The sequence below is a fragment of the Nycticebus coucang genome, chromosome 15 (genome assembly GCF_027406575.1).
Source record: "Nycticebus coucang isolate mNycCou1 chromosome 15, mNycCou1.pri, whole genome shotgun sequence".
NCBI lineage: Eukaryota > Metazoa > Chordata > Mammalia > Primates > Lorisidae > Nycticebus > Nycticebus coucang.
This window is the reverse complement of record NC_069794.1, coordinates 13,675,857-13,703,194: the sequence shown is the minus strand read 5'-3', so window position 1 is coordinate 13,703,194 and position 27,338 is coordinate 13,675,857. Positions and strand designations below refer to the sequence as shown.

General features: G+C 45.6%; 1 protein-coding gene across 1 annotated transcript in view; it reads right to left on the bottom strand.

Moving 5' to 3' along the window:
• Positions 1 to 7,081: 7,081 nt before the first annotated feature.
• Positions 7,082 to 27,338, bottom strand: part of STK24 (serine/threonine kinase 24) — a 137,222-nt gene continuing 116,965 nt past the window's right edge. Inside the window, exons 6-11 of the mRNA XM_053563570.1 lie at positions 19,562 to 19,747; positions 17,544 to 17,689; positions 15,798 to 15,921; positions 14,717 to 14,785; positions 11,822 to 11,958; positions 7,082 to 8,132 (exon numbers count right to left, since the gene is read on the bottom strand). Of these exons, the coding sequence (XP_053419545.1) occupies positions 8,096 to 8,132; positions 11,822 to 11,958; positions 14,717 to 14,785; positions 15,798 to 15,921; positions 17,544 to 17,689; positions 19,562 to 19,747 (699 nt within the window). The 3' untranslated portion in view covers positions 7,082 to 8,095. The remainder of the gene's footprint in view (positions 8,133 to 11,821; positions 11,959 to 14,716; positions 14,786 to 15,797; positions 15,922 to 17,543; positions 17,690 to 19,561; positions 19,748 to 27,338) is intronic.

Below are 27,338 nucleotides of genomic sequence, written 5' to 3'. Positions count from 1 at the left end.
CAGTGCTTCTCGACCTTCCTAATGCCGGGATACATTTTCATTGTTACAGATTGAGAACTGCTGCTCTAGCAGATGGGGCAGTATAAGTTCCTGAGTGATGGGAGTGGGGCAGAGGCAGAGGGAGGGCCTGTCACCTTGATGCTGAGCAACCCACAGGGACGGGGCAGGGCCTGCAGACCAGAACCAAGAATCCAGAAATCCTCTGTCACTAAATTCTGGGTGACTTGAGCATGAAGTGGTCTCCTACCTTGGTATTTCTCAGTGATTCCAAACTGTGCCTAGCACTTCTGTGTACCCTATGACCCCAGAGGAACATGGAGTCCACAGTTTAGGCAACTTAGCCCACTCCCAGGCTGCCAGGAACACGTGAAGTTACAGACACACCTATAGACTCAAATTTTATTCTTCAAAGCAACTTTCTTGCTACAGAATTAGCTATTGGTCCAGAATAATAGCTATAATATTGCTGTAAGAATTAGCAATTTGGTTCTAGTTCCCCTAACCAAACTGTATTCCCTCTAGAAATTAATATTTCAACCCAAATCCACTTCTAATAAAATATCACAAGTTCATTTTAGAGTTTAAAAGCTATACTCCATTATCCAGCAGTAGTGTGTGAGCCCACGGTCCCAGAGAATTGGGAGGCTGAGGCAGGAGAACGGCTTGAGCCCAAGTTTGAGTCTAACCCAGGCAACACAGCCATGACGCCATCTCCTTTTCTTCTTTTTTTTAATTGTTGGGGATTCATTCAGAGTACAGAGAACCAGGTTACACGGATTGCATGTTAGGTCAAGTCCCTCTTATAATTGTGTCCCACCTCCAAGAGATGTGTCACTGTTTCATGTCACTGTTTCATGTCACTGTTTCATGTCTTAGATTTAGATCTTTGATCAGTTTTAGTGAACTGATTTTAGTTTGGAAAATGGTGTGGGTCCAGTTTCAGTCTTTTACATGTGGTTATCCAGTTCTCCCAGCATCATTTATTGAATAGGGATTCTTTCCCCCAGCCTATGTTCTTGTTTAGTTTATCAAAGATTAAGTGGCTGTATGATGTGAGTTTCATTTCATGGTTTCCTATTTGGTTCCAGATGTCTCTCTTATTTTTGTACCAATACCATGCTGTTTTGATCACTGTGGTCTTTTAGTATAGCCCAAAGTCTGGTAGGCTAATGCCCCAGCTTACTAAAAATTGCCTTGCCTATATGGAGTTTTTTCTGGTGCCATGCCAGATAAAAGAATTATTTTCTCCAAAAATTAAAAGTATGATGCTGGTATTTTTTAATGGGGATTGCACTGAATCTGTAGATTGCTTTGAAGTATAGATATTTTAACAATGTTGATTCTTCCAAGCCATAACCATGGTATGTTCTTCCACTTATTAATATCTTCCGCTATTTCTTTCCTTAGGGTTTCTTAAGTTTGTTTATAGAGGTCCTTCCCCCTTTTGTTAGGTATAGTCCTAGGTATTTCATTTTCTTTGAAGCTACTATAAAGGGAATTGTCCTTGATTAGCTTCTCATCTTGGTTGCTATTGGCATATACAAAGGCTACTGATTTGTGGACATTGATTTTATATCCTGAGACATTACTGTATTTGTTGATTACTTCCAAGAGGCTTGGGGTTGAGTCTTTGGGGTTCTCAAAGTAAAAAAATCATATCATTGGCAAAGAGTGAGAGTTTGACCTCCTCTGCTCCCATTTGGATGCCCTTTATTTTCTTCTCTCTCCTGATTGTATTAGCTAAAACTTCCAGCACTGTGTTGAAAAGTAGTGGTGATAGAGGACAGCCTTATCTGGTTCAGTATATTAGCTGTGGGTTTGTCGTAGATGGCTTCAAACAACTTAAGAAACATGCCAGCTATGCCTGTTTTCTTCAGAGTTATAATTAGAAAAGGATGCTGAATTTTATTGAATGCTTTTTCTGCATCTATTGAGAGGATCATATGGTCTCTGTTTCTGCTGATATGGTGAATTACATTTATGGACTTGCGAATGTTAAATCAGCCTTGTAGCCTTGGGATAAAACCACTTGATTAATAAGCTGTAATCTATTGACTAAGATTTTACTGAGAATTTTTGCATCTATATTCATTAGTGAAATTGGTCTGAAATTCTCCTTTTTTAGTTAGGTCTTTTCCTGGTTTTGGTACCAGAGTGATACTTACTTCGTAGAACGTGTTGGCGAAGATTCCTTCCTTCTCAATTTTTTGGAATAGTTTCTGCAGTATGGGTGTAAGCACTTCTTTGAAGGTTTGATAGAATTCTGGTGTGAAGCCATCTGGACGCAAGCATTTTTTTGTTGACAGATTTTTTTTTATTGTTTCTTTGATTTCAGTGCTTGAAAATTGGTCTGTTCAGGAGATCTATTTCTTGGTTAACTCTAGGGAGAAGATGTGATTCCAAGTACTAATCCATTTCCTCCACAATTTCATATTTCTGGGCAAAGGTTTTCTTGTAGTATTCAGAGATAACCTGTTGTACCTCTGTGGCATCGGTTATTTCCCCATTATTGTTTTAGTCAGGTTACTAGAGATTTTACTTTTCTGTTTCTAGTTAGTCTGGCCAAAGATTTTTTTTAAAAAACCAACTTTTTGTTTTCTTAATTTTCTGAATGATTTGTTTTTAATTTCATTAATCTCTAATTTTGGTTCTTCCTTTTCCAATTCCATAAGACAGTCTGTGAGTTTGCTGATGTGCTCTGTTTTTCAAATGTAGTCTAGTGCAATGACTTTTCCTCTCAGAACTGCTTTTACTGTATCCCACAGGTTGTGGTAACTTGTGTCTCCATTGTTATGTCTGAGGAATTAACTTTTATCACTTCCTGAACCTAACTATCACTCAGCATAAAATTGTTTAATTTCCATGCCTTTGTGTGGGGATGAACGTTTTTGCTAGAGCTGAGTTCCACCTTTACTGCCCTGTGGTCTGAGAAGTAAGGTATAATTTCTATTCCTTTAATTTTGCTGAGGTTTAACTTGTATTCTAGAATGTTATCTACTTTGGAGTATGTGCCATGGGCTGATGAGAAAAATGTATATTTTGCTTTAGGATGGTATATTCTGTAGTATATGTCTATTAATGCCATTCGTCCTAAGGTCAGGTTTAAGAATTTTGCATCTTTGTTTAGTTTAGATGACCTCGAGAGTTGTTAAAGTCCCCAACTATTACGGTGTTATGGGATATCGTATTGCTCAGACCCCTCAAAATCTGTTTCATAAATCTGGGAGCATTTATGTTAGGTGCATAAATATTGAGAATTGACATGTCTTCTTGTTGTATGGTTCCTTTGACCAATATGAAGTGGTCATTTGTCTTTCTTTAGTTGCTTTGAATCCACTTGTATCTGAGAATAAGATTGCAGCCTCTCCTTGTTTCTGATTTCCATTTGCTTAAAATACTATTAACCTTGAGTCTTTATTTGTTCTTCAAAGCTATTGTGTCTCCTGGAGACAGATGGATTCAGCTTTTTTATCCAATCAGTCAGCCTGTGCCTCTTCAGTAGGGAATTCAATCCATTCACATTTCTGAGAATATAAGTAGGTGTGGTAGAATTTTATTCATCTTGTTATGAGAAAGTCTGTTATGTACATTTATCCTTTGCATTATTGTAGAAACTAAGTTTTAGCCCCTTAGCTTCTAGATGTCTACTTTGGTGGTGGTACATTATGGTGGTCAGTGTTGAGAATAGATCTAAGTATTTCCTGTAGAGCTGGTCTTGTTGTGGCAAATTTCCTCAGTGCTTGTATATCCACAAAAGATTTGTCTGTCAATTTTGAAGCTCAGTTTAGCAGGATACAGAATTCTAGTCTGAAAATTGTTTTGTTTAAGAATGTTGAAGGTGGATGACCATGCTCTTTTCAGCTTGGGAAGTTTCACTTGAGAAGTCTGCTGTCATCATAATTGCTCTGCTCTTGTAGGTCACTTTGGCACTCATAGCTGCTTGCAGAATTTTCTCCTTCATCTTGACTTTGAACAGGTTCCTTACAGTGTGACTTGGAGAAACTGTTAAAGAGTTGAAATGACCTGGGATTTGATATCCACCTGGAAGGAGTATGTCGAGATCTTTAGTAAAACCTGGGAAGTTTTCTTTTATGATAATCTCCAGTAGGGGTTCCATACCTTTGGGACAATCTTCTTCCCTTTCAGGGATTCCTATTATTCGTATGTTTGAACACTTCATGGAATCTTGTAGTTCTCTAAATGCATGTTCTTTCTCTCTCTTTTCTGCTTCTATAACTACCTGGGTTAACACTTCTAGCTGAGGTTCTTTCTTCTCCATGATCTAACCTATTTTTGATATTTTCTTCTGCATCTTTACATTCCTTGATTGTCTCCTTCGTTTCTTTAAGCTCTACCATATCCTTTCTATTCTCTGTATCTTTTGTCTGACTTTTGGTTCTGTCTCTCCATTTTCTCATCCATTCTCTTTATTGTCTGAATGATCCAAATTTTAAATTCCCTTTCTGTCAAATCCATTAATTCTTTAAAGCAGCAGTTCTCAACCTGTAGGTCACAACCCCTTTGGATTGCATTAAAGGTTTGTGGCATTAGGAAGGTGGAGAACCACTGTTTTAAAGGAAGAATCTTCTGTAAAAGCTGCTTTGTGGTCCCTTGGAGGAATTTTCTCTACTTTGGTTTTTAATGGTGCCTGAATTTTTCTGTTGGTTCCTTCTCATGCGTGCTTTCTTCTTGTTCACCCCCTAGTGCTCTATTTCCTTCACTCTTCCTCCTTTGCTTCAGATTAACTTGCCTCAGACTTAAGGTACTGAAGGGGCCTCTTGGCATGAGGAACAAGGGGAAAGAAAGAGGAAAAAAGGAAAGAGTAAAAAAGAAAAGAAAAACACTGAAGAACAGGAGAGGAGGAGGACAGGAAGAAAAGATGAGAAGAAATGGTATTGATCAGCATGGTGCTAAGGCCACCCCTGTAACTAGAGGATTGAGAAGCTGGGCTGGGTGGGTTCTTCGAAATCAGGTACTCCTTACTAGCCTAAGCAGAGCTAGACTCTTCCTCAGAGAAGAAAAGGAGCAAAAACAAAAAAGAAAGAAAAATTAAGGATGAAAAAGAAATAGAAAAATTCTCCAGTGTGAACTTGCCAATACTTTCTTCCTAGGGGCAGAAGTAGAAAGGTCTCTGGGCCTTCTTGAGCTGGACTACTGCTGTGGCCTAGCTGCCAGACCACAGCTGTCTCACTCTAGCTCTCAGCAATGAAAAGAAAAAATAAAAGGAAAGAAAAAAGAAATAATAATAAAATAAAAATAGATAACGGAAATTAAAAATACTGTTGAATCAAATAAAAGACAGGGGGGAACTGAAATAAAGAAAAGACAAAAAAAAAGTTAAAAAAAAAAAAAAACACAAAGAGGAAGCATTATCTTAGTTATTGCCCACACAATTTATGTGGGAGAGATAAGAAAGGTAGAAGAGTCTCTACCCAAAGAGAAAATGTAGGAGAGTGAAACAGGGAGAGAGTATGAGGCTAAAATACTGTAACCAAAAATATCTTCATCTTGCTCTTGACGAGATATATGTATATTACAGTGGAAGGGTCTGATTTTAGTGGGAACATATTTATGTTGCAATATACTGCCAGGACACCAGGTGGCTCTGTGGTTTTAGGGGACGGACAACACAGCTGGTCTCTTTAGTTCCCAGGCATAGACCTATTTCCAAACTTAGTTGTCTGTGGTGATCACCTGATTATTTCCTTAGCATTCAGATCCTACTGGGTTGGGATCTTAAAGTTGTGTAGAACCCTTCAGAGGTAGGTCTCACGGGGCCCCCTGACAACAGTTCCCTTGGGGTGCAGGTGTCCCTGAGCCTGTCAAGAGTAGTCTGATCCCGGCAGTAGTCTAACAGTAAGGCAGCTATATCCCAGCAAGAGGCTCACCCTCACAACCTTCCTACAATGGCCACACTGTGGCCTCTGAGACATTCTCAGTATGGCTGTCACACCTGCTGCCAAAGCGTTGGCAAATCTATTCCAACCAGCATTCAAATCTGGCTGTTGTACACTATTCAGGTGTGCCCACTCTTCTAAGCTTTCCGAAAACTGCAAAAAAGCTTCCTCCCGTCTCTGGACTTCCACTGGGAAGAGGGAGGATCCATCTGCTCCAGCTGACTCAAAAACTTGCCTAGTGTGTCACATCTCTACCACTCGGGTTCACGCACTGTATCCAGTGTATCACCACCTTGCTATGCACCCTGAGCCACGGCTCCAGCCAAGATCCCCTTGCAATGTGTAACTTGGCTTTCCTCCCTTCCCAAGTTGTACTAGGAGAGTTCAGCCAAAGGATCCTTCTGGTCCACCGTCTTGCTCCACCCTCCCCAAGACCCCATGTCTTACAAACAAACAAAATCTAGACATGATTAAATTATAGCCACTCAAACACCCCACTCAGATCTCTGTCCTCTCTCTGCAACTTCTAGGCCATCAGACCAGCAGACAGCTGAAATCACGAGCTCACCCAATAACTTACTCGCTTCCAAAAACTTTTCATCTTAAAGAACTGGTATACCAATAAGAGATGACAATAATTTGCATCAACAACTACAGAGTGCACACATACTTAAGTCAACAGTCAAGAGTTGCCACGAGAATGCTTTCTCACCACAGAAACTTGGGAGATTCCTTCCCCTTTTCCAAGCCAGGACTCCCAGCATGCAAAGGAAAATACATGTTCACCAGCAGTGCGGGCAGACACGGGCTCCTTTAGAGAAAGAACTAAAACACCCTGAAGTCCCCAGCAAGTGGTGTAGCAGTTTTACAGATCAGTAATGTTCAACTACATCTCAGTGGCCAATTTTAGGATGCACAGGGAGTGGCCCTGGACGCTTAGCGTTTTTTTTTCTCGTTTTTTGCAGTTTTTGGCCAGGGCTGGGTTTGAACCCGACACCTCGGGCATATGGGGCCAGTACCCTACTCCTTTGAGCCACAGGGGCGGCCCAGACACTTAGCATTTTGACACCTGGACCTTCTCTCTGAAGTCTTCTGAAGTGTCTAGTCTCACACGCACTCTCTCACACACACACAGTGCCTGCACTGTCCTCTGCAAGGTCACACTTCAAGGAGAATATACAAAGTAAGTGTGTTATAAAATTTATTCGTGTAAGCATTCAGACATTTTTAGGTGGGAAAGATGATATGCAGATTCTACTACAAGGTACAACAGAAAGTTGTATGGGAAGGGACGGTACATCTGGTGCAGACCAGCAGTGGCACGATTCCAAACAAATGTTAGACGAGAGCACTTCATTGGGGAAAAACTGAAGGTAATAATTTAAAGCTTCATGAGGCAAGATATGTTCCAATTTAAAACACTAAGAAATAGTACCATCAATGAAAAAGGAAATCAACTTCTAAGTGTACCAAAAGGGTGACAGGGCAAACAAGAGGAAAATTTGCATTTGTTGAGGTACAAATAGGAGTGTTCCCTAAGAGGGGCATTAATTATTATTAATGACAAACCCTGCAAATACAAAATAAAACCCAAATCACTGGTCACATAATTCAAAATTTACATGTAATAAAGGCAAGGCAATAGACTCAAGTTACGGCCTATCAAATATTTACTCCACTGACATTATCTACAGAAGCACTTGGCCAATTTGTACACAGTGATTTCTTATGCACGCCGAAAGGGTTTCCGTAAAAATGACACTATATACAAATCTGTACACTGATCCACCGGAGCGATTCTCCATCTCCCAGGGGGAGCTGACAACTTAAAGCAGGATACCTGAGGTTTCATGTCTGTAGATGCCTTACCAAAATCCCAAATATACATTTCAGGGTTTTTGTTTTTTTAAAGACACTTTCCTTGAATATGTGCACTATGGTTAAAATTAAAACCAAGAATAATAAAATAAAATGATCACTCAAAGGAGCGGACCCTTTCCCACCCCATCTGAGAGACTTCATCTGGCTGTGGCACAGGAGGACCGTGTGTGTCCTGGACAGGCGCCCTCGGCTGTGGGGTCGTGGCCCCTCCACTGCGCACCTCTTCAGTGGAGTCAGCAAAGGCTCTCGTTGACTTTTAAAGAGGAAGATGAAGAAGAAAAAAGAAAAAAAACAAAACCCCAAATACCAAAGGGATTTCAGTGGGATGAGGTTCCTCCACCGCTTAGAGAATATCTAGGGGAAACAAAAAGAGAAACAGAAAAAAGTAAGTGAACATTATTTCTCCATCCTCCGTGTAAGGTTTCAAATAGTAGATCAAAATCTCCTTTTTGAAAAAAAAGAATTTTTTTTTTCATTTTTGTAGAAAATCCCCCCAAAAAATAAGTGGAAGAAATAGCCATGGGTAAGTCAATCTATTGTATAAAGCAATCAAATATTAAGATCATAATTCCAACACATAACTTTAGAGAACACAATAAAAAGTGAAAATGTGTTCATTCATCCCGAAGAGATGTGAATAAAACAGTAAATGATATCCCTTTACTTATAATCAGATTTTAAAAATTGCAAATCTATAATACTGGATGACAGTAAGGTTCCAGGGAAGCATATACATTCCTGATATGTTCATGAAATCCTTTTTGGCCATGAAATATTGAGGTAGTCCAAGTAATCCATTTCCTGGAATTATTTCAGAATATGGTCCCAAGGAGGCACAGGGTATTTGCACTAAGCTGTGTCTTAATGATTTCTCTTTTTCTTTCTTTTTTTAAGAAACAGAGTCTCACTCTGTCACCCTGGGTGCAGTGAGTGCCCTGGCATCATAGCTCACAGCAACCTCAAATTCTTGGGCTCAAGCTATTTTCTTGCCTCAGCCTCCCGAGTAGTCTGGTACTACAGAAGCCTACCACAACACTCAGCTAGTTTTTCTATTTTTAGTAGAGACAGGGTCTCTTCTGCTCAGGCTGGTCTGGAACTCCTGAGTTCAGGTGATCCACCCTCCTTGGCCTCCCAGAGGATTACAGGCATGAACCACCACATCTGGCTTCTCAAGGATTTTTATAATTATAATAAATTTGGAAACAAATTTGATATCTAACAGTAGAGAAACAGTAAATTATGCAAATTGAATTGCTAGAGATTAAAAATTATAATTACCTATATTTAAGCAACATAAAAAATATACCCAAGTTAATAAGTATATACAAAATTGTGAACTGAGTATCCCTTATCTTAAATGTGTGGGACCAAAAGTGATTCCGATTTCCAATTTAGGAATGTGTGCATGATGCCCCAGGGAGCATTTCCTCTGAGCCTCATGTGGGTGCTCCAAGTGTTGGATTTTAGAGCATGTCAGATGAGGGATGTTCAGCCTGTATGTGTGCTCTACCCTATTCACAGTTTACTTGTACAATTTCTCAATACTAAGTAATGCAAAATGTCAAAAAGTCACACCTTCACTATAATTTGCAGGTAAGTAAGAAAACTGAGTAAGTTCATGGCACATGTATAACAGAAAACGACACACTGGGTGACAATGATGGTGATAAACAAGCTGGACTGGCAGAATCACAGGCAATCTTTGTCTTCCCGAAATTCTACAGTACTGTTTCGATTTAGAATATAAAAGGGAGCCCCTCATGGCCAAGATTCCCTCAACCACCTCATAACTGACCAATTCAGGTCAATTGGCTAATGACAATTTAATGGGAATCATCTCACACATTCCAATCTAGAGCTCCTCTTTTAAGGCATTCAAAATACTTGGCGCTCTCCCAGAGAACAACCAGTTACATAAGATCCTCTCAAAAGCATACTTTAGCCACAAATCCTAAGACTCGCATTTCAAGAACTATAAATGACTAATCACGGGATGAGCTGATGTCACATGGAAGAATCCAAACATTAATTCAAACTAAGACAGAAAGGCTTAAAAAATGCTTCAGACAAAAAGTTTGTTCTCATTCTTTCTGAGGTCATCCACAGAAATAACATGTTTGGGAGCAAAACTGGTAAGAAGTCCAAGGAAAGGGCACTGCGGTTTTGTGTCCTATCAGTGGCGAACACACAGGAAGAGCTGCAGGAGCGGCTCAGGAAGAAAAGCCCGGCCACGGCCAAGCCTGCAGGGACGAGATAAGGACCCCACGGTCGGGTCATCTGAGGACTGAGGAGGAAGAGGGTGCACTCGCCACCAAGGGAAGAAAGCAGGAGCAGAGGCGAGACAAAGGTGGAGGAAGGACTGTGGACTCAGCACCTCTAACCCATCACTAGAAATTAACATTCTAGCCACGACACAGACGTGCTCCAGTCGCCACATGTGCCTGAGCCCCGGGATGCGCTGCTAAGTGTAAAATACACAGTGGATTTCAGTGACTTAGTACCAAAAAGGAATGTAAAGACCAATCTTTTGGGTAACTGTTTGCAATCGTTACATGTTGAAATGATTAATACTTAGAATATAGCAAGTTTAAAAATATACTGTTAAAACTAATTTCACTTGTTTCTTTTTACTTTCTAAAATACTGCTACTAGAAATGTGAAATTCTTTGTGGGCTCTCATTCTTCCATCGGAGGGGTGGTACAAATCAACTTGCATTAACAACTAAAGGAAGAGGAAGAGAGAGACGAGGGGAGCCTTGCAACTGGGAAGGAGGTCACCTGAATACCCACAGTCTGCCTGGCTGTGCCCAGGGCTCAGGGGAAACCACGTCATCCGTATCAAAGCAATTCATAACAATTTCAAGTGATTCTGGACAACGTGGTATAAGTTCTAAGTGATACTTATAAAAGCACAAAACAAAACCCCAGGAGTTGGAGTCTGCAAAGAGCTATCATCACACCACTGCACCCATCTGGAAGACAGAACAATACCCTATCTTGGGGGGTTGAGGGGATTGAAGGCAGCCAAGTAAAACATTTTTGTTTCCTATGCAAAACTATAAAGTAACTTAGGAAGTTGAAATGTCTTTCACTAAGGAACCTGAGTTCAGGAGAATAAATCGAAGTATGAAAACAGTAGTTCTCTCTTAATTTCCCCATTGAGAGGGGACATGTCATAAGAGACAGGCAGCCGTATAATCATCACTTCCAAATGACAAAAGGGACCCATGTACCGCAGAACTCCATTTCCTATAAAGTGGAGCCCTCAGAAAGCCCTAGAAATGTGTCTAATCATCACCAAGGCTCATTCCTCCTGGGGAAAGGGCGTTAGTCTGGAAACCCGGCCACCAACTGTCAACGCAATGGCATGCCTGTCCCCCTGGGATATGGAGGAAAGCCTGGTGACAAATCACTCGTAGTCCCAGAGCAACTGGCTGGCACCAGTCCCCAACTACCACTAAACAACTGCACCTGTGCTGGGATGGCCGTCAGGAGTGGCTTCCTTTCACACAGACAACCCTGGGACAAGCTATGAGAAGGTACAGGTTCAAGTTGTTACCTCTGCTTACTTCTCACCTGGAGCACCACAAGGCTCCCTGCAGGCTGGCGCAGACCAGCCCCTCCTGACCAGCTTCGGGCACAACACACTCAGCTGACCACAGGACAAGCAGGCCGTGCCATCCTCGGTGGAGGATGCCAGAATTTATGGCATTTCTGCACACTTGACTTTAAAGTCAGAAACCAAATGGACAGTTACACACATCTGACCAAGAACCATTCTCTGGCTAGTAATTAAGCTGCATAATTAAGAACGTATTTTAAAGCCATCCTGTATTTCTATGGCAAGAGCTACAGACATACAACATCCTGAGTTCTCTTCTACATAGAGTCCTACAATTCAGAACAGAAGTCTTCTCTAGCTTTCTGCTTCAACCTGTGGCCTGGACGGTAACACACAGACAAGAATGGAAGCACCCAACCTATACACTGAATTCCAGTCCTTTCCATGTGGGAGAGGCTTTCATTCTCAGCCCCGCAGTTACCTCTGGAGCCGCTGCACAAGCTGGGCCACCATGGTGTCGGAGATGCCGGGGCACGCCTCCTCCGCCAGGAAGATGGCCCTCCTCAGTTCTTCTATAGACCCCATGTTCCCTCCACACGCTTGGCTCTGCTCCTTCAACTGAAAGCAGAAAGGAAGAACCTCGTGATGCACTTAGCACAGGAACCTGGGAGCACAGCTCATGGGTTACAACGCAACCCCGGTCTCAGGGAGCCTGGGCAGCAGCTCCAACTCAGCTGCTGGGTCACTTCAGATTCCTTCCAATGAAAAGCTGCTCAAATGCTCTGAGAACAGTGTGTACAGACAGCACAAAGGTCAGACCCAAGTCATCACCTTCTAGGCCAGAATGGAGCTTTCCATGCACTTTTCCAATCTGATTATAATGGTCTGTCTTAACCATACTTAATCTTAGACCCAAAAAACAATTTCAAAGCCCATTACAAAGTCTTCTAGATTCAACAGGGAAGCTGCAGCATGTGCCTGCCATCAAGGCTCAGCATCTGGAATTAGTGGGTTGGTTCTACAATTCTAGCAAACGACCTCTGAGATCCAGAGTGCTGTCAAAATCGACTGTTTCACATAAATAAGTGGAAGCCTTAAATTTGGGGGATCCACCATGACCCTCCTGGCCCCTCTGTTCCCTGAGGAATCACAACATGGTCTTCAGGTCCCATCCTTAGTTGAAGGTCAACTCTGAGTCTCTTTCTGGAATGTACCCAGCATGAACTGTGAAAACCGAAGCTGCTCAAGTGAAAAGACAGTCCAGCTCAGGATCGGCACATCTCAGGACAGGCTCCCCCTGGAGGCTGCAGAGACAAGCACCAGCTCCTCCCAGGAGGGCCCCTCCTCACTTCCACCTTTTAAGAAATACCACATTTGGCTCTGGCTCTTCAGGCCATTTTGTGAAGACCTACTGTCATGTCCGGAGCCTCTCTTGCCCTAAAAGGTTCTCCTTTCTGTGTGTCTGAAGGGACAGATGGAGGAGGGACTGGGCAGGTCTGGTGTGGTGGGAGCATCTGTTCTCACATTCTTACTTGTCACAGGAGGTAACACAACCCACCTTAGAGAGCCACCTGTGTTTATGGAGGACTCTCAGTCACCTCTCAAAACAACTTGCCATCCACCCTTCTCCCTGCCCCCCCATGCCTGACACCCATGCCTAGAAGGAGAGACGACGGGCCTGGGAGGCTATGCCAAGCCTGCGCTGCCTTCACTGACCTCCGGGAGCGCCCTGGGCAAGCATTCCCCGAGAGACAGCAGGGAACACCAGTGCCTGTCTCAGCACCCTCGTTTGTACATGCAGGGACAATGACTCTTCTAAGTGAGCATTTTATTTTTTTTATCTTTTTTTTTTTTTTTATCATTGAGGATTCATTGAGGGTACAGAGAACCAGGCTACATGGAAAAGTCCCTCTTATAATTGTGTCCAGTTTATTAATTATGTAAAATAATGCACATTAAAACTTTGAGTTCTAGGTCATCAAATATTGGAAATAATAAAAATATACAGAAAAAGACACCTGTTGAGTTCACCTGTCTTCACTTAGCTAAGCAAACCCAGACTATTACTGCATCTAGGATTAATTTGGAGTAGGTCTTGAATAACGATTTAATAGCTGCTGCATGAGCCAATAAAATACACAAACACAGGCACACAGGAAAATCCACACATCCCCCAACCCTGCCTGGCTGATCCCATCAAAGAGCAGAAAATCCTAGAAGAGCAGCCGACAACTAGAAAACCCCAAGGGCCAAGCTCCCAAGCAAAGTGACAAAAAGCAAAATGGCGTCTTATAGACATCCAGGGAGGGCCCAGACACCCAGAACAGTCAGAAAGCAGCAGAGTGGAGCGTCCCGAGTGCCTGCCAGTCCCGTCAGAGGCCCACTACTGCTGCAGGGAGGCCTCAGGCTCCAGCCACAGCCCTCCTCCCACCTGGCTCCCAATCTGCTGGGCTGGAAGCCCCTAGAAGAATGAGCCTGGGAGGGCAGTTTCTGATGAGGGAGATGGCAAAGGCTCTAGGAGGGGCTGGCCTGGCACGGCTCAGGCTCAGCCAGTGCGACCAAGCTGGGTGCAAAGAGTGCAGGCCCAACAAGAGGCCAGGGAGTGAGTTACACTCGACACAGCAGCTGTGGAAAGCCACCCAGAGGGGTCTAGCCCGCCACATGAGCAGAAGGTGTCGACAGCGACACCACTGGGAATTACCTTGACAACAGCCTGGGGCAGGAAGGGGAGAGAGGAGGTGCCTCCGCCAGGGGGGTGGGGGGTCCAACCTATTTCCAAATCAGCTACTAACCAGATGAAGTCTAATCTTCCTTCTTACAAAGTCTACTCTTGAAAACATCTCAAAATACAAGACACGAACAGTCATCTGCAGGAGGCAGAGAGGACAGAGGGGATGGGCACACAGAGGTCTGCACTGGACGGCCCAGCCCTGGGCACTGGGAGCAGGACTGCAGTGACGCAGGCAGCACCCTGGGAGACACAGGACTCAAGGGAACCCGATGTCTCCTCAGAAATAAACGGCTACTTTTCATGTGGCCATAAATTTGTCTGCGGCAGGGATTAGGCTGCAGCCATTCAGATTTGGTAGAACGCACAGGGAAGCTGGAAGTCACCCTGATGACACAGGGACGTCCCTCTGTGCACTGTAGGCTGCAGCAGAGCAGCCGGCCCCTCTCCAGGTGCCCAGGGACACTAGGGGCTGCCCTCAGAAGACAGCATCCAACACTGCAGCCTTCCAGGAGGTACGCGCAGGTCCCCAAAGACACCTCTGCCAGCCTGTTTCAATGCCCTCGGCCCACCCCCAACACCTCATGGAAGTGCTACCCCACCCACTCCCGCCCTGCCACCTCCCAAACAGCCCAGCAGGCCTCTTACCTCCGCAAACAGAGGAGAAATAATTGTAGATAAACACTGAGAGAAAGGCCTCTTTGGGATGTCTTTCATCTTAGGGGAGGAAAAAAAAGGTCATCAGAAATAGTTAACATTCTCGTTGGCAATAATTCAATATACACTCAGATCTGGGCTATCAAAGCATAAAGGCTGATTCTACCACTTCACCCCAAGGAAACGTTCTCTGTGCTCTAATATCCAGAAGGAGGCGGCCATCTTCCTGCTCTTGCAGGACATGAACACCTGTCATGGGAGACCGAGGTCTGGGCCCCCATAGAAAGGGGCTGTGTGTGGGCAAAGCATGGCCCGCCGAGCCAGGTCACTTACTCAAGAAACTCAGGAGGTGGAAACTCAGGTTTCCTTACTCAAGAAACCCTGGCGGTGGAAATCAGATCAAAGTCGGCTAGTCCAGGGGCCGTCACGTGACAGAGGCCTACTTCCTACTTCTGAGACTTCTACCTGGACACTTAACACCTATCCACTTATGAAGGTAAAACTTGTAGGGTCACCAGAGGATGGCCACCTGCCCGGCGTGAAGGACTATGCAGAAGACCCTAATTTACAAAAATACAGCGTCTCATGAATGTAAATGAGCATAAAACCAATTAATCAAAATTAAGTTTAACACAAACACGATCAATACATTTACCTGTAAGGTCCTTAAAACTCAGTCTCAAAATCATGATACACATGAGCAGTCCAAAATCATGATACACGTGAGCAGTCCCCCATATGCAGAACAGACACAGTCCCGCAGAGAGAGCTTCAAGGTCCTCACCTCACATGTGAAGCCTCCCCCCACTCCCCCACCCCAGAGCCCATCCCACAGCAGCAGCAGGGCTGAGGGCAGCAAAACAGAACACCAGCGCTCTGGGTCTCTCGGGTCTGAGGCTTCAGATAAGCAGACAGAAGTAAATCTTCCGAACTGCCAATCCCCTGACTGCAAAATTCCCCGACAGGCTGGCATAGGGGACACCCCTACCCCAGCTAAGCCTCATGCAGAAGTGACTCCAAAATGTTGCTGACAGATGACAAGTGTTGGTCATATTAGGAATAGCAAATGTACCTTATTTCTTTCTAAGTCTGATGGCTGAAGAGCTCCGTTCTCCAGATTCTTGGGATCCTTCTCTCGGATGGTAAAGATCCAGTCCCCAGAGTCGCTACCGCCGGACGCTTGGCCATCTGTTTCCCTGAACACAGAAACCCGGGCAAATGCCATCAGCTCACATGTTGGCTCTGGGGGTACTGAAACCTGCTGGGGGCTCCGCCTGGGGGACCTCAGACCCTACACTCCCCAGCCTGATGCCCCACCTATTGTACCCTCATCCAGCCCTGCCCCCCACCTCCCACAGAGAGACTGTCGGACAGGATTCCAGTAACTTCCCCCTGTCAGAGGCACCCCACCTACCCTCTTCTTCCTAACACAGAAAGAAGCAGTCCTTCTGCTGGGGACAATCTCTCCCACTCCTGGGAGTCAGCTCCCCTCCCCCAAGACTCCACCCCCACCTGAGGACACATGTGGTCTCACCTCTCGCACCCAGACCTCAGTGCACCACCAGCATCGCTGCCTCCATCTAGCACCTGCCACTCTCTCTGAAAACTCCCTGCATCCCACTGGATGAGGGAGGGCCCCGTCCGCTCCAACCCCAGCAACACCTGCACCGCCCTGCACCCACTGGGCCAGACCTCGTCCCTCCTTCTCAACCTTCCATAGGGGATGGTCGGAGGCCTGCAGCTCTTCTCCCTCTGCACACAGGCCAGAGCAACATTATTCCTTCTCATGGCTCCAAAGACCTTCCACAGAGCAGTGACCTCTGGGACTGTCCTATCTGCCACATCCGGATGTCACTTCAAGAAGCATCTCCTGGGTGTCCTGGAAGCACCTCAGACTCAAACACAGCACTTTCATCTTCTCCACTGCAAGGCCACCTGCCACCTTGCCGAAGCCAGAACACCCCACCCGCACCCCAAGTCCTGGCTCTCGAAATCTCTCTCCAGTCTCTTCATCTTGTCATCCCAGCTGCTACCACCCTCATTTCCCAACGGCATGACCTCAGCAACTTCTGGAGTCAGCGATCTCAACCTTGGCTCTACGAAGATCACATGTGGACCTTAAAAAACCTCTTTGGTTGGGTCTCATCCCCAGAAATCCTCATTCAACTGGCCTGGAACACGGACCTGGGCTATGGGCCAACATCAAGTCCCAACTTGGCACTTGCCCGATGGCTTCCTCCTCCCTTACGACAGAGAGGTGGTGCGCCCCCCCACCAAAGGAATTCCTGCCTGCTTAACTCGACACCGGTTTTCAGGATTAACGGCCTAGTATAGAGTTTGTACAACGCCAAGCAGCTACAGGAACACTCAGGAGTCACAAAACATGCATTTCTAGTCACAAACACATTTAAAGCAGTTGCAGCTGATCGGTATTGTAAGAGCAGGAAATACAATGAAGAAAAATAAAAATAGGGCAGCACTTGTGGCTCAAAGGACTAGGGCGCCAGCCCCATATACCAGAGGTGGTGGGTTCAAACCCAGCCCCAGCCAAAAATTGCAATAAATAAATAAATAAATAAATAAATAAATAACAGGCCGAGTTCTCTACGCACATTTTTATCACTGACTTACTGGAAGAATCTTCCCTGGCAACATCAAGAGGCTACACAGCCCCAGACTGTGTCTAACACAAGAATCTGCATTAACCTGGATTATCTTGAAAACAAAAAACAAAACAAAACCCCATCCAAAACAAGCGGCAAAACCCAGCAGGTCCCTCTCACGCAAACACACGGCACAGCTGGGTGGGGCAACTCACGCGTCCGAGTCTTCGGAGCTGGAGTCGTCATGGCTCTGCTCCGCCTTCCATCTCTTGTACCTGTCGATGAGCTCAGTCAGGTAGGATGTTTTCTTTGCATTGCGCATTATAAACTTGTGCTTTAGTAACTCTTTAGCAGTGGGTCTCTGGAAAAACACACGCACACCCAAAGTAATATGAGATGAAGCTCATTCTTCATGTTACTTTACTCCACCCCAGAGGACAGACTTCTGCCTCAGAGTGTCAAACTGCCACAGGAACCCAATAAGACTGAGTTCTGTGTCAAAGCTTTCTTCCCTAAGACCCCCCCCCCCCCCAACCAAAGACTGGTCATGACTGGGACTCTGGGCACTGGAGGACATGACATTTAGTTTCCCGGGGGCCCTTAACATTCTGCAGGTTAACAGTCCAATGTAAGCAAGAGAACTTTCCCCAGGAAAAAAACATTAAGTGGAAAATTTTGCATAGAACTTCACAGGGATCATGGTAACAAGCTTATCTCCTAGTTTTATAAAAGATTTTATGACATTTGCTGGCGAAAGAGAAAATGCACGTTCTGTGTCACTTTGCTAACTTTCACCACTAGTGTTTGGGGTACTGAGTATGTTATTCAGAGTTATCTAAGAGAAATGGGAAAGGAGCCAGGAGCTGTCCTCAGCCTGCTGAAAGGGCACCTGAGCTCTCTTACTTAGTCACCAGCTTTCCCATTTAGAAGGGCTGGTTTCCAGTCCTGTCCTGTTCCTGTGACCAAACTCAGAATTAGGCCCACACCCTGGGCTCAGTACAGCCACCGCCAAGCGGCACACCCCAAACTTGCCAACAGCTCCACCCAAGGGTGGCAGAGCTGGTTACAGGAGCAGCTTCCAACAGTCCACACGGCCCAAACGGCACAAGCAGCAGAGACTCCCCCTCCACCCCCGACAGCCAGCTAGACCAAGTTCCTGCACACTCCGAACTTCGCTTACCTGAGCCAGGTGTGTTCATTTTCATATTCAAACTTGTGAAAAACCTGGTTACCTCAGGTCTCCCTCTCTCCCTGTCCACATAACTGTGAAACTCCAAACTCCCCAGAGGCGTCCATATTCTCAGCTTGGCACCCTCTCCTCAGTAGTCAGGGGTGGGGACATGTGAGGTGGGAACAGGCTGACACCAGAAATATGTTTTTTCATGGGAACACATGTAGCTTCCTAGGTGCTGGTGCACCATGCCCAAAACCTCACAATATAATAAAATTCAGAGCATCGTGGGCACAAAACAATACCCAGCACCACCAGTGACACCTGGTGCAATCGATCAGGCTCTAGCTTGCTGACCTCAGGCTACATCCCCATCTGATTCCGGGATGAGCCGGAAAACCACGACACTGCTGGAAAACTAACCACAGTTAACAAAGGGGGCCGGGGGTTCCGCGTGGCATTCAGCTAACCCTACTGCAAACTCAGAAACGACACCAGGACACACAAGCCACACACGACACCACACTCACAGGGAGTTTTCAGAGAAACTTTCTAATTCAGAACAGAACGGAGGTAAAGCTAGGTAGACAATGCTGCTAGACAGCTCTGTCAGAGTCAATTAAAGAGAGAACACAGGAAGGAAGAGGAGGGAGGCTCTTTTTTTTTTTCAATCTTTTGTTTCCTAACACATGCCACCTGGAAAATGACAACAGTTACTTTAAAAACACATTTAGGCTAGCCTTTACCATTACTAAAAAGTGTAATAATATACACCCTAGTCCTCAAAAATATTAAAAATTTATGATTCCACATATAGTATGAAGAATATTCTTCCGACTCAAGGTATGAGATGCTAGAAAATATAAAAGAAAATAGGTAGTTTTTAATCCTTAAAAGATGAAACGAGAAAACTATTTGCAATTCAAAGAAATCAATCATACTCATTTAGAAAAAGGAAAATAAATGACATCATGAAGACAGCTGAAAACAGTGATTAAAGAAATCCCAGCAAGTTGAGCCGCATGTGATGAGAGATGCCCATTCTGACCCCACACTACTTACAAAGCTCGGCTCCTTATTCAAACAGGCCTCCACGAACTCCTTGAGGGGTTTACTGTAGTTTCCTTCCAACGTTGGTGGGTTGTTCTTTGGAATGAGGAATAAAACCTTCATGGGGTGCAGCTCGGAATGAGGCGGCTCCCCTTTTGCAAGTTCTATGGCTGTTATGCCCAAAGACCAGATGTCTGCCTGCAACAACAAAAGCATCTTTAGAAACACCAAGTGGAGGGAAATATAAATAAATATACTTAGAAAAGATAAGGTGTTCCAATGTACCTCTGAAGTTTTAGAAAAGATCATTATTTTTAACTGATAATAAAAAAACAGAAGCCCTTGGTATTGAATTAGTAGCAAGAGAAGAAAATTCAATATACACGTGCTCTGCCTCTACCCCAGAGATGGCAGTGTGAGCACTCCCAGGCATCTGCGAGTGTGGGCATTAAGAATCCACCCTGGAACCCTGGAGCCAGGGCAGGCAACAGAGGTGAGCAAAGAGAACAAGGCAGGAGCCGGGGACACCAGCGAGTCACCTCTCCAGGGTGCTTAGAACTGAGTACGGCTTTGAGATTAACAGCAGGCACCTTGGTGTCAGACACTTGCATTTAAGTGCCAGTTATACAAAGTCTAGAGATATTAGACAAAACAGCTGACCTTTGAGCCTCATTTCCCTCATCTATAAAATAAACAAGGGGGAGGGGGAACATGGTGCCTTTTAAAAAAAAAGCTGTTTATTATGAAAATTTTTAAACATACACAGAAATAAAGAATATTAATATAACTTACTCACATATACCCATTACATGAATTTAATGATTAACATTTTGCTATACAGGCTTTGTTGCCATGGTAAACCACAGCTGTCATGACATACTTCCTAAGTGCTTCAGTATGCCAATGAGAATTTCTTACCACATATCAATACCTGAAATTAGTAATTTTTTAATATCATATAATAATTGAATGTTCTCTACTGTTTAAAAAAAAAAAAAAAAAAAAGTCCTTCACGGTTTATGTGAATCAGGATCCAAACAAAGCCCACAGGATGCCATTCAGCACTGGGTGGCCTAAGGCTGTCCTAACCTAGACTGCTCAGCTCCCATGTCTCCAGTGCTGGCGACTTGGAAGAATTTCTTCCTGGTGTCATTTAAATGTGTTTTTATAGTTCCTGTATTTCCTGTCAAATGTCCGATAGGCTAATTCAATCTAGAGGCTCAGAGTCTCTGTCGGCAGGAGTCGCATAACCTCCACACTGGGATGCCATGTGTCCAGCTACCTGACCCCCTTCTGCCCAGCACACACTTGTGGTAGTAAGTCATCAGTCAGGTGAATGTGTTCCATCAATGTGTAGCGTGAATGGAAAGACTGGGGTGATCTTAGAGGAATTTCACAGCTAATGAGCCAGCAGCTGACACCAACCGCCAGAATACCATGGAAGCCAAAAGATGGAGCAGGACTGTGCAGGCCGGCCAAGGAGGGCCGGGACGGGGGCCACAGCAAGCCTCCTCGGCCCAATGCAACCTTTCTGTGTACTAACGTGATTACTAACAGAACGTAATTAAAGCATGGTTTAAATGACCACAGGACCCAGACATCTCTCAACCTTTAACAACCTACAGAGGACTCAATTTACCATGTTCCCACAACTGAAGACCAGGAATCCCCAGAGAAGCATCCCCAGCCCAGCAGCCCGTGGGAATGATGCTTATTACCACACTATCCATTATCTTCTGTTCTCAGTGAAGACAGGAATACCTGTCAGCAAGACCTATTCTATACTCTGTACTAAACTGGTATACTCAAGAGATCAGTCTTCCTGGGAGACCTGGTATTAGAAGTAAGACTGCAGGCCAGGTGCAATGGCTTGCGCTTGTAATCCTAGCACTCTGGAATGCCGAGGTGGGTGGATCGCCTGAGCTCAGGAGTTCGAGACCAGCTTGAGCAAGAGCGAGACCCCATCTCTACTAAAAATAGAAAAATCATCTGGGCATTGTAGCAGGCGCCTGTAGTCCCAGCTACTCGGGAGGCTGAAGCAAGAGGATCACTTGAGCCCAAGAGTTTGAGGTTGCTGAGAGCCCCACAGTACTCCACCCAGGGTGACAGAGTAAGAGTCTGTCGAAAAGAAAAGAAGGGGGAAAAGGGAAAGGAGGAGGAAAGGAAAGGAAAGGGGAAGGGGAGGAGAGGAAGCAGGGAGGGGAAGGGAAGTTACAGTCCATTCTCCTTCTCTCTACCATTTGGACGCCTTGCTTTATTTCACAAGTGCATTGTCTTAAACATCAACAAAAATGTGGTTTGTTCCGGAATCCCTTGCCCCCCAGGAAGAGGAAGATGGGTGCAGGGGAGCAGAGGAGTGGTAAGCACCAGCACCGGCTCACCCGCCCCCCTGATCCCCTGCAGCAGGAGGAGGGAGGAAGAGGCCAGCACAGCAGAGGACACTCCCGCAGGGCAGTGGTGCTTCACAGTCACGAGCAGCCACTGGTGCTCTCAAGGGCCACAGACGTCTGCCTAAGCCAGTCCTCTGGATTTCTTTCTTTTTTTTTTTTTTTTTATTAAATCATAGCTGTGTACTTTAAAACGATCACGGGGCACCATACACTGGTTTTATAGACCATTTGACATATTTTCATCACACTGGTTAACAAGCTTTCCTGGCATTTTCTTAGTTACTGTATCAGTCCTCTGGACTTTGCTACAACTACTGCTGTTTGTTTGCAAAGCCTACTGCCTCCCAGCTGCACCGAGCCAGGGCCTTGCTGTTTTTATGGATAAATACGAGTTGTACATAGTTACTAAATTCATGTGGTAGACATGCATATGATGTGTAATGATCAAACCTGGGTAATTAGAATATCCCTCACCTCAAATATGGATCATTTCTTTGTGTTGGGAACATTCCAAATGTTCTCTTTTAGCTATTCTGAAATAACCCCAATAAATTACCATGAAGTATGGACGCCCTAATGTGCTACTGAACACTCAGTCTTACCCCTCCTAGCTAACTGTATTTTTCCAGATGGTCTCTAATTGCGGCATATCCCCACCTCCAAGACCCTCGCAACCAGTTCAACACACCCAGTAATGAGCAGGTCTGGGAGGAGAGAGGTCTCTGCCGACAATTAGGGTGACAGTTGATCTCACTCCAAGGCCCAAGGACAAGCAGCAGACAGGAGCAGACGCCGCTTCCACAGGCTACAACACAACCACCCCAAAACAGACTCCTGCTTCCACATGCTAGCACGGCACACACCAGACTCAAGGAGCAGGCACCCGCTTCCACATGCTAGCACACACCAACCCTAAGGAGCAGGCACCTGCTTCCACACGCTAGCACACACCCAGCAGAGTCAACAGAGAAAATCCCTTCTCAGCCCAGAGCAGGAACCCACTTCCACACGCTACAACACACCCACCCCAAAACAGGCACCTGCTTCCACACGCTAGCACACACCAACCCCAAGGAGCAGGCGCCCGCTTCCACATGCTAGCACACACCAACCCCAAGGTAGCACACACCCAGCGGAGTCAACAGAGAAAAACCCTTCTCAGCCCAGAGCAGGAGTCCACTTCCACACGCTAGCACACACCCAGCGAAATCAACAGAGAAAACCCCTTCTCAGCCCTGCACAAACCCCAACCGAGCATCACTCATCCCAGCTTGTCCCAGGAGTATGGCTAGAACAGCACCACCAACACAAACCGTGTCCACCTGCCCAGGCAGACAAGCCAGGGACCGAGGGGCACTCAGTTCCGGGGGACCCCTCTACGGGCCCCTCCTCAATCCACGCAGCCAACCGCATGGGGTGCAGAGTTCCTGAGCCTCAGTGCCCTTGTTCCCTCTACCCCTCCCACCTCTCCGGCTTAGCTGGGTGCCATCCCTCTCTCCCCAGGCCTTCTGCGAGGCTTTCCCATGATCTTCCTGCCCACTGGCTCCTAAGACCTCTAAGACTCTGCTGGCTACTCTGGAAAACCCAGACTGGCAAGCAATCTAATATACTAATCAAAACCCGCAAAAATATCTGAACTTGTTAAAAACAATTAATTCCTCTTCTAGTAATCCATCCTAAATAAACTTTAAATGTGGAAAATGGTATACACTACCCCAAGTACTCAGCAGCAGTTACTTGCATGCAACAACCTCAGCACGGCAACTACATTGCTGTGGCACATTAACCCCAGGAACTGTCACGCGTCAGTAATGATGTGTCGACACAGCCTAATGAATGAAACTGAATTTGCCTACTACTGCCTCTAGGAAATACAGCATCAGGTTAAAACCCTGGGCCTGACTTCTAAAATAAAAGCTACTGGAGAGAAGGGCAGCCACACAAAGCAGGAAGAATGGGGTGCGAGAGTCTCATTGCTCGGCATTTGGGAAAGACATAAAATTAGACATTAAAGGCCTGCGGACAGAGAAGATAAACAGTGGTTTTAATATAAACCCCAGTCAAAAGTTCCAAGTTCAGGTATTGAGGGGAGTACGCAAAACACCCAAGTCTTCACAATATGGCGCTAAACAGAGTCAGCTGGCTACAATCTGAAGGCACAGTATAAGTGATATAAAAAATTATGGATAGAAAATAAGTCTAGAAGAAACCACAATCAACTCTCAATAAGAGGCAGAAGAAAACCGGGAAATCCTAAATCACAATTATAAAACCAGAAAATCCAAACAAAAATTAACTTAGTATGAGGTGTTTCATTAGGTTCAACATTTAGAAATGCACCTGTGCGTGGCAGCTAGAAGCCTAGAAGATTGGTGTGGGCACTAACAGCAACCCCCGGGGGGCCAAAGCAGCCCCAAGTGGCCAGTGCTAACAGAAAGCCTACTGTCTCCTGCGGGCACAACCCACCTCCAGGGCTCATTCCTCTCAGCCAGGGCTGGAGAGAATTCTGATTCTGGAGGCAGGGAGCAGGGGGCAGGGGCTTGACGACAGGGAGGTCAGTCACGCACTGCAGCAGACAGGCCCATGGGACCTACAGATTTTTTCCTCCCTTTTCAGCATTTTCCATATTATCACTGAAGAGCATGCATGTACTGCCCTTGAGGCCAAAAAAAAAGAGAGAGAGAGAAAAGAATACTGCTGCTGAGCCCACAGTGTCCTCAGGATGTCACTTCAGTTGCCAGGCAGGACAGCATCTCTGATCTCATTGCCAACTACTTCGCCCACCACAGTCCACACTCCAAATGCTGACCTGTCTCCTCGCCCAGCATCCCCTCCTTTGAACACACTGGCCTCGATCTGAACAGTCCTCGTCTTCAAGGGATTGAAAAGCCACCTCTGTAACACCATTCCCAGCTTCCTCTGACGTTCCCTTTGGGGGTGAGGGGCTCCTGGGGACTCCCTGCTTACCAGTGAGAGCACTGGACACCCAGCACTGCAACTGCTTGGTGAGGATGCAAATGATTCACCACAGCTCGGGGCAAAACTACAGCCTAGCAGGTGACTAGCTGACTGAATGAGTACAGAGAAAAGGACCGTACCTTTACCCAAGTTCAACCCATTTGCTAAAATACCATCATGATAACCTTATAAAGGAAAGAAAAAATTAAAGTCGTTCAGCCCAAGACCCCGCTGTAGTGTTGAAACTGAAGGCTTCTCTGCAAGACAGCACAGTTACCCCCCTTGGCATCGCCTTCAAAGTTTTGAGGGCTATGTAAAACAAACCAAGCTTGCCCAAGCACCTTAGAAAGATTTCTCACGACATACTGACAATCAGGACTTAACACCACCGTGCTCAGACTGCCCTGCATACGCGGACACATTTGGGAACCCCTCAGCAGCCCCAATGACAAAGGGTCACAACACCAGATTAAGAGGTCTCTATGTTGAAGAGGGTCCTAAACACAGAAAATGAAGGTGCATGCTCCCTTCGGTCCAGTGGTCTGGGCATGCTGGGGGGAGTGGCGCCTTCCACTACTTCTCCCAACCGGCCCCTGGAGACCTGGGGGCGCACGCTCCCCCCACGCACAGCCTGTCGCCCTCAGGGTAAGGTCGTTCCTCACCTATAACACAGACACTACTAGGGAAAACACTTCTAAGTATATGCAAAAAAGAGTAGAAGGGAGAACCGGGGAGAAGCCAAGCAAGTCTGTGCATCAGGAAACCAGAGCAGCCAGCATCGCTCCAGGGAACCTCTGCAACAGCGGTTCTTAACCTGTGCGTTGTGACCCACAGGAACTGTAGTAAAGGGCCGCAGCATTCGGAAGGTTGAGAACCACTGCTCTCTACAAGCATCGGTTGCCCCGAGGGCAAACCAGGCCCTGGAAGGGTATCTGTGAAGCACCGAAGACAAGCAGCCTCTGTGGGGCCCTGCCAGCACACAGCCACACCCAGTGGGGGTAAGGAGGCACATCCCTCAGTCCCGACCCCTGAAACCCCACCCGATGACCTCAATACCGAGATACAGATGGGACCTTGCCCTGCACAGCACCCCTGGAAAGTCAATTTCACATAAACATGATAAGAGGTGCTGGGTATGATCCAAACAAATGAAAGAACTTTTGACATAACTCAAAGTAAAAAGTAAAGCAATAAAGACCAAAAAACACGTTTTCTCACACTCTCTCCTCCTCAAACAAGCGTGCACTCTGTCAGTGGGAGACAGCATGGTTTAATCCACCCGGCAAGAATGCTGCCGTATCTCCTGATCAGATTAGAGCCTTCTGATCTTGGCAAGAGCTCTAGGAAGAAGGCTGGCAAAGCTTTCTGTGATGCCCAGATGCCACCATCAGCAAATGCCCAAGAGGCCTTGCACTTGGAAGAAAGATGGGGAGGGCAGCCAGAAAAAGAAAAATTGTAGTGTGAGCAGGGCCGGGGAGATCAGAGTCCTGAGTCACATGGTTGACTGCCTCATCTACTACAAAGAATGAAAAGAGAATAATCAGGGTGGCATAATCAGCTGAGCTGAGAAACTTGGATTCCAGGCCTAGCCCTACCAAAATCCAGACAGAGAACTTCGATAAATGGGCCTCAGCTTAAAATTAAGAGAATGAACGAAACATGTAAGTTCTTATCAAGTCCTAAAATTATATGACCCCCAAGAAAATGGCTAACAAAGGTTAGCAGCAGCCACAGAGGTGATCTGTCACACAGAGCAAAGACACTCCCAAGCAGAAGACATGCCTAGCCTTAGCCAGCACCGCTATCTTGGGGCTGGGAGATGAATGAAGACCATACTGGCCAGTGGCTACCAAGGCCATCAGGGTGCCTTCCAACCCTGAAGTCATAGGCACCACTACAATTCAACAGTGAGACAGCCAGGTTCACCTCTCCCATGCTGGGAAACACACACCTTCAACTCAGCACAACGCCAGCAGCTTTTAGCAGTGACCTTGGGCCCCAAGGCAAAGTCACCTTATTCTTCATGTTCTGTGTACAACGAGGTGGAAAGTCTACTAAATTCTCAGATGATTGCCATTTAAAAAGAAGAAACGATGTATGCCCTGTAAATATACCTGAATTGAACAGTTGTTTGCTTAGAAATTTTTGGCTCAGAAAAGCCAATTCTCTGTGGACCATGGGCATTTTCACTACGTACAGGCTACTGAGAGGAGCAGACTAGGGGGAAGGAAGTTAATTTAAGTCACAGATACACGAGGCAGAGTCCCTAGGGTTTTTAATCTATACTAATACTAAAAAATTTCACAAAGTTGCAGAGCAAAAAGGAAAAAAGGAATGCAAGAAAAACTAGGGGAATATAACGTACAAGTAAAAACAGCTAGAAAAAAAGGATTAGTCTTGTATTGACGAGGAGCCCCTGGGGGTGATGATGTCCTGAGAAC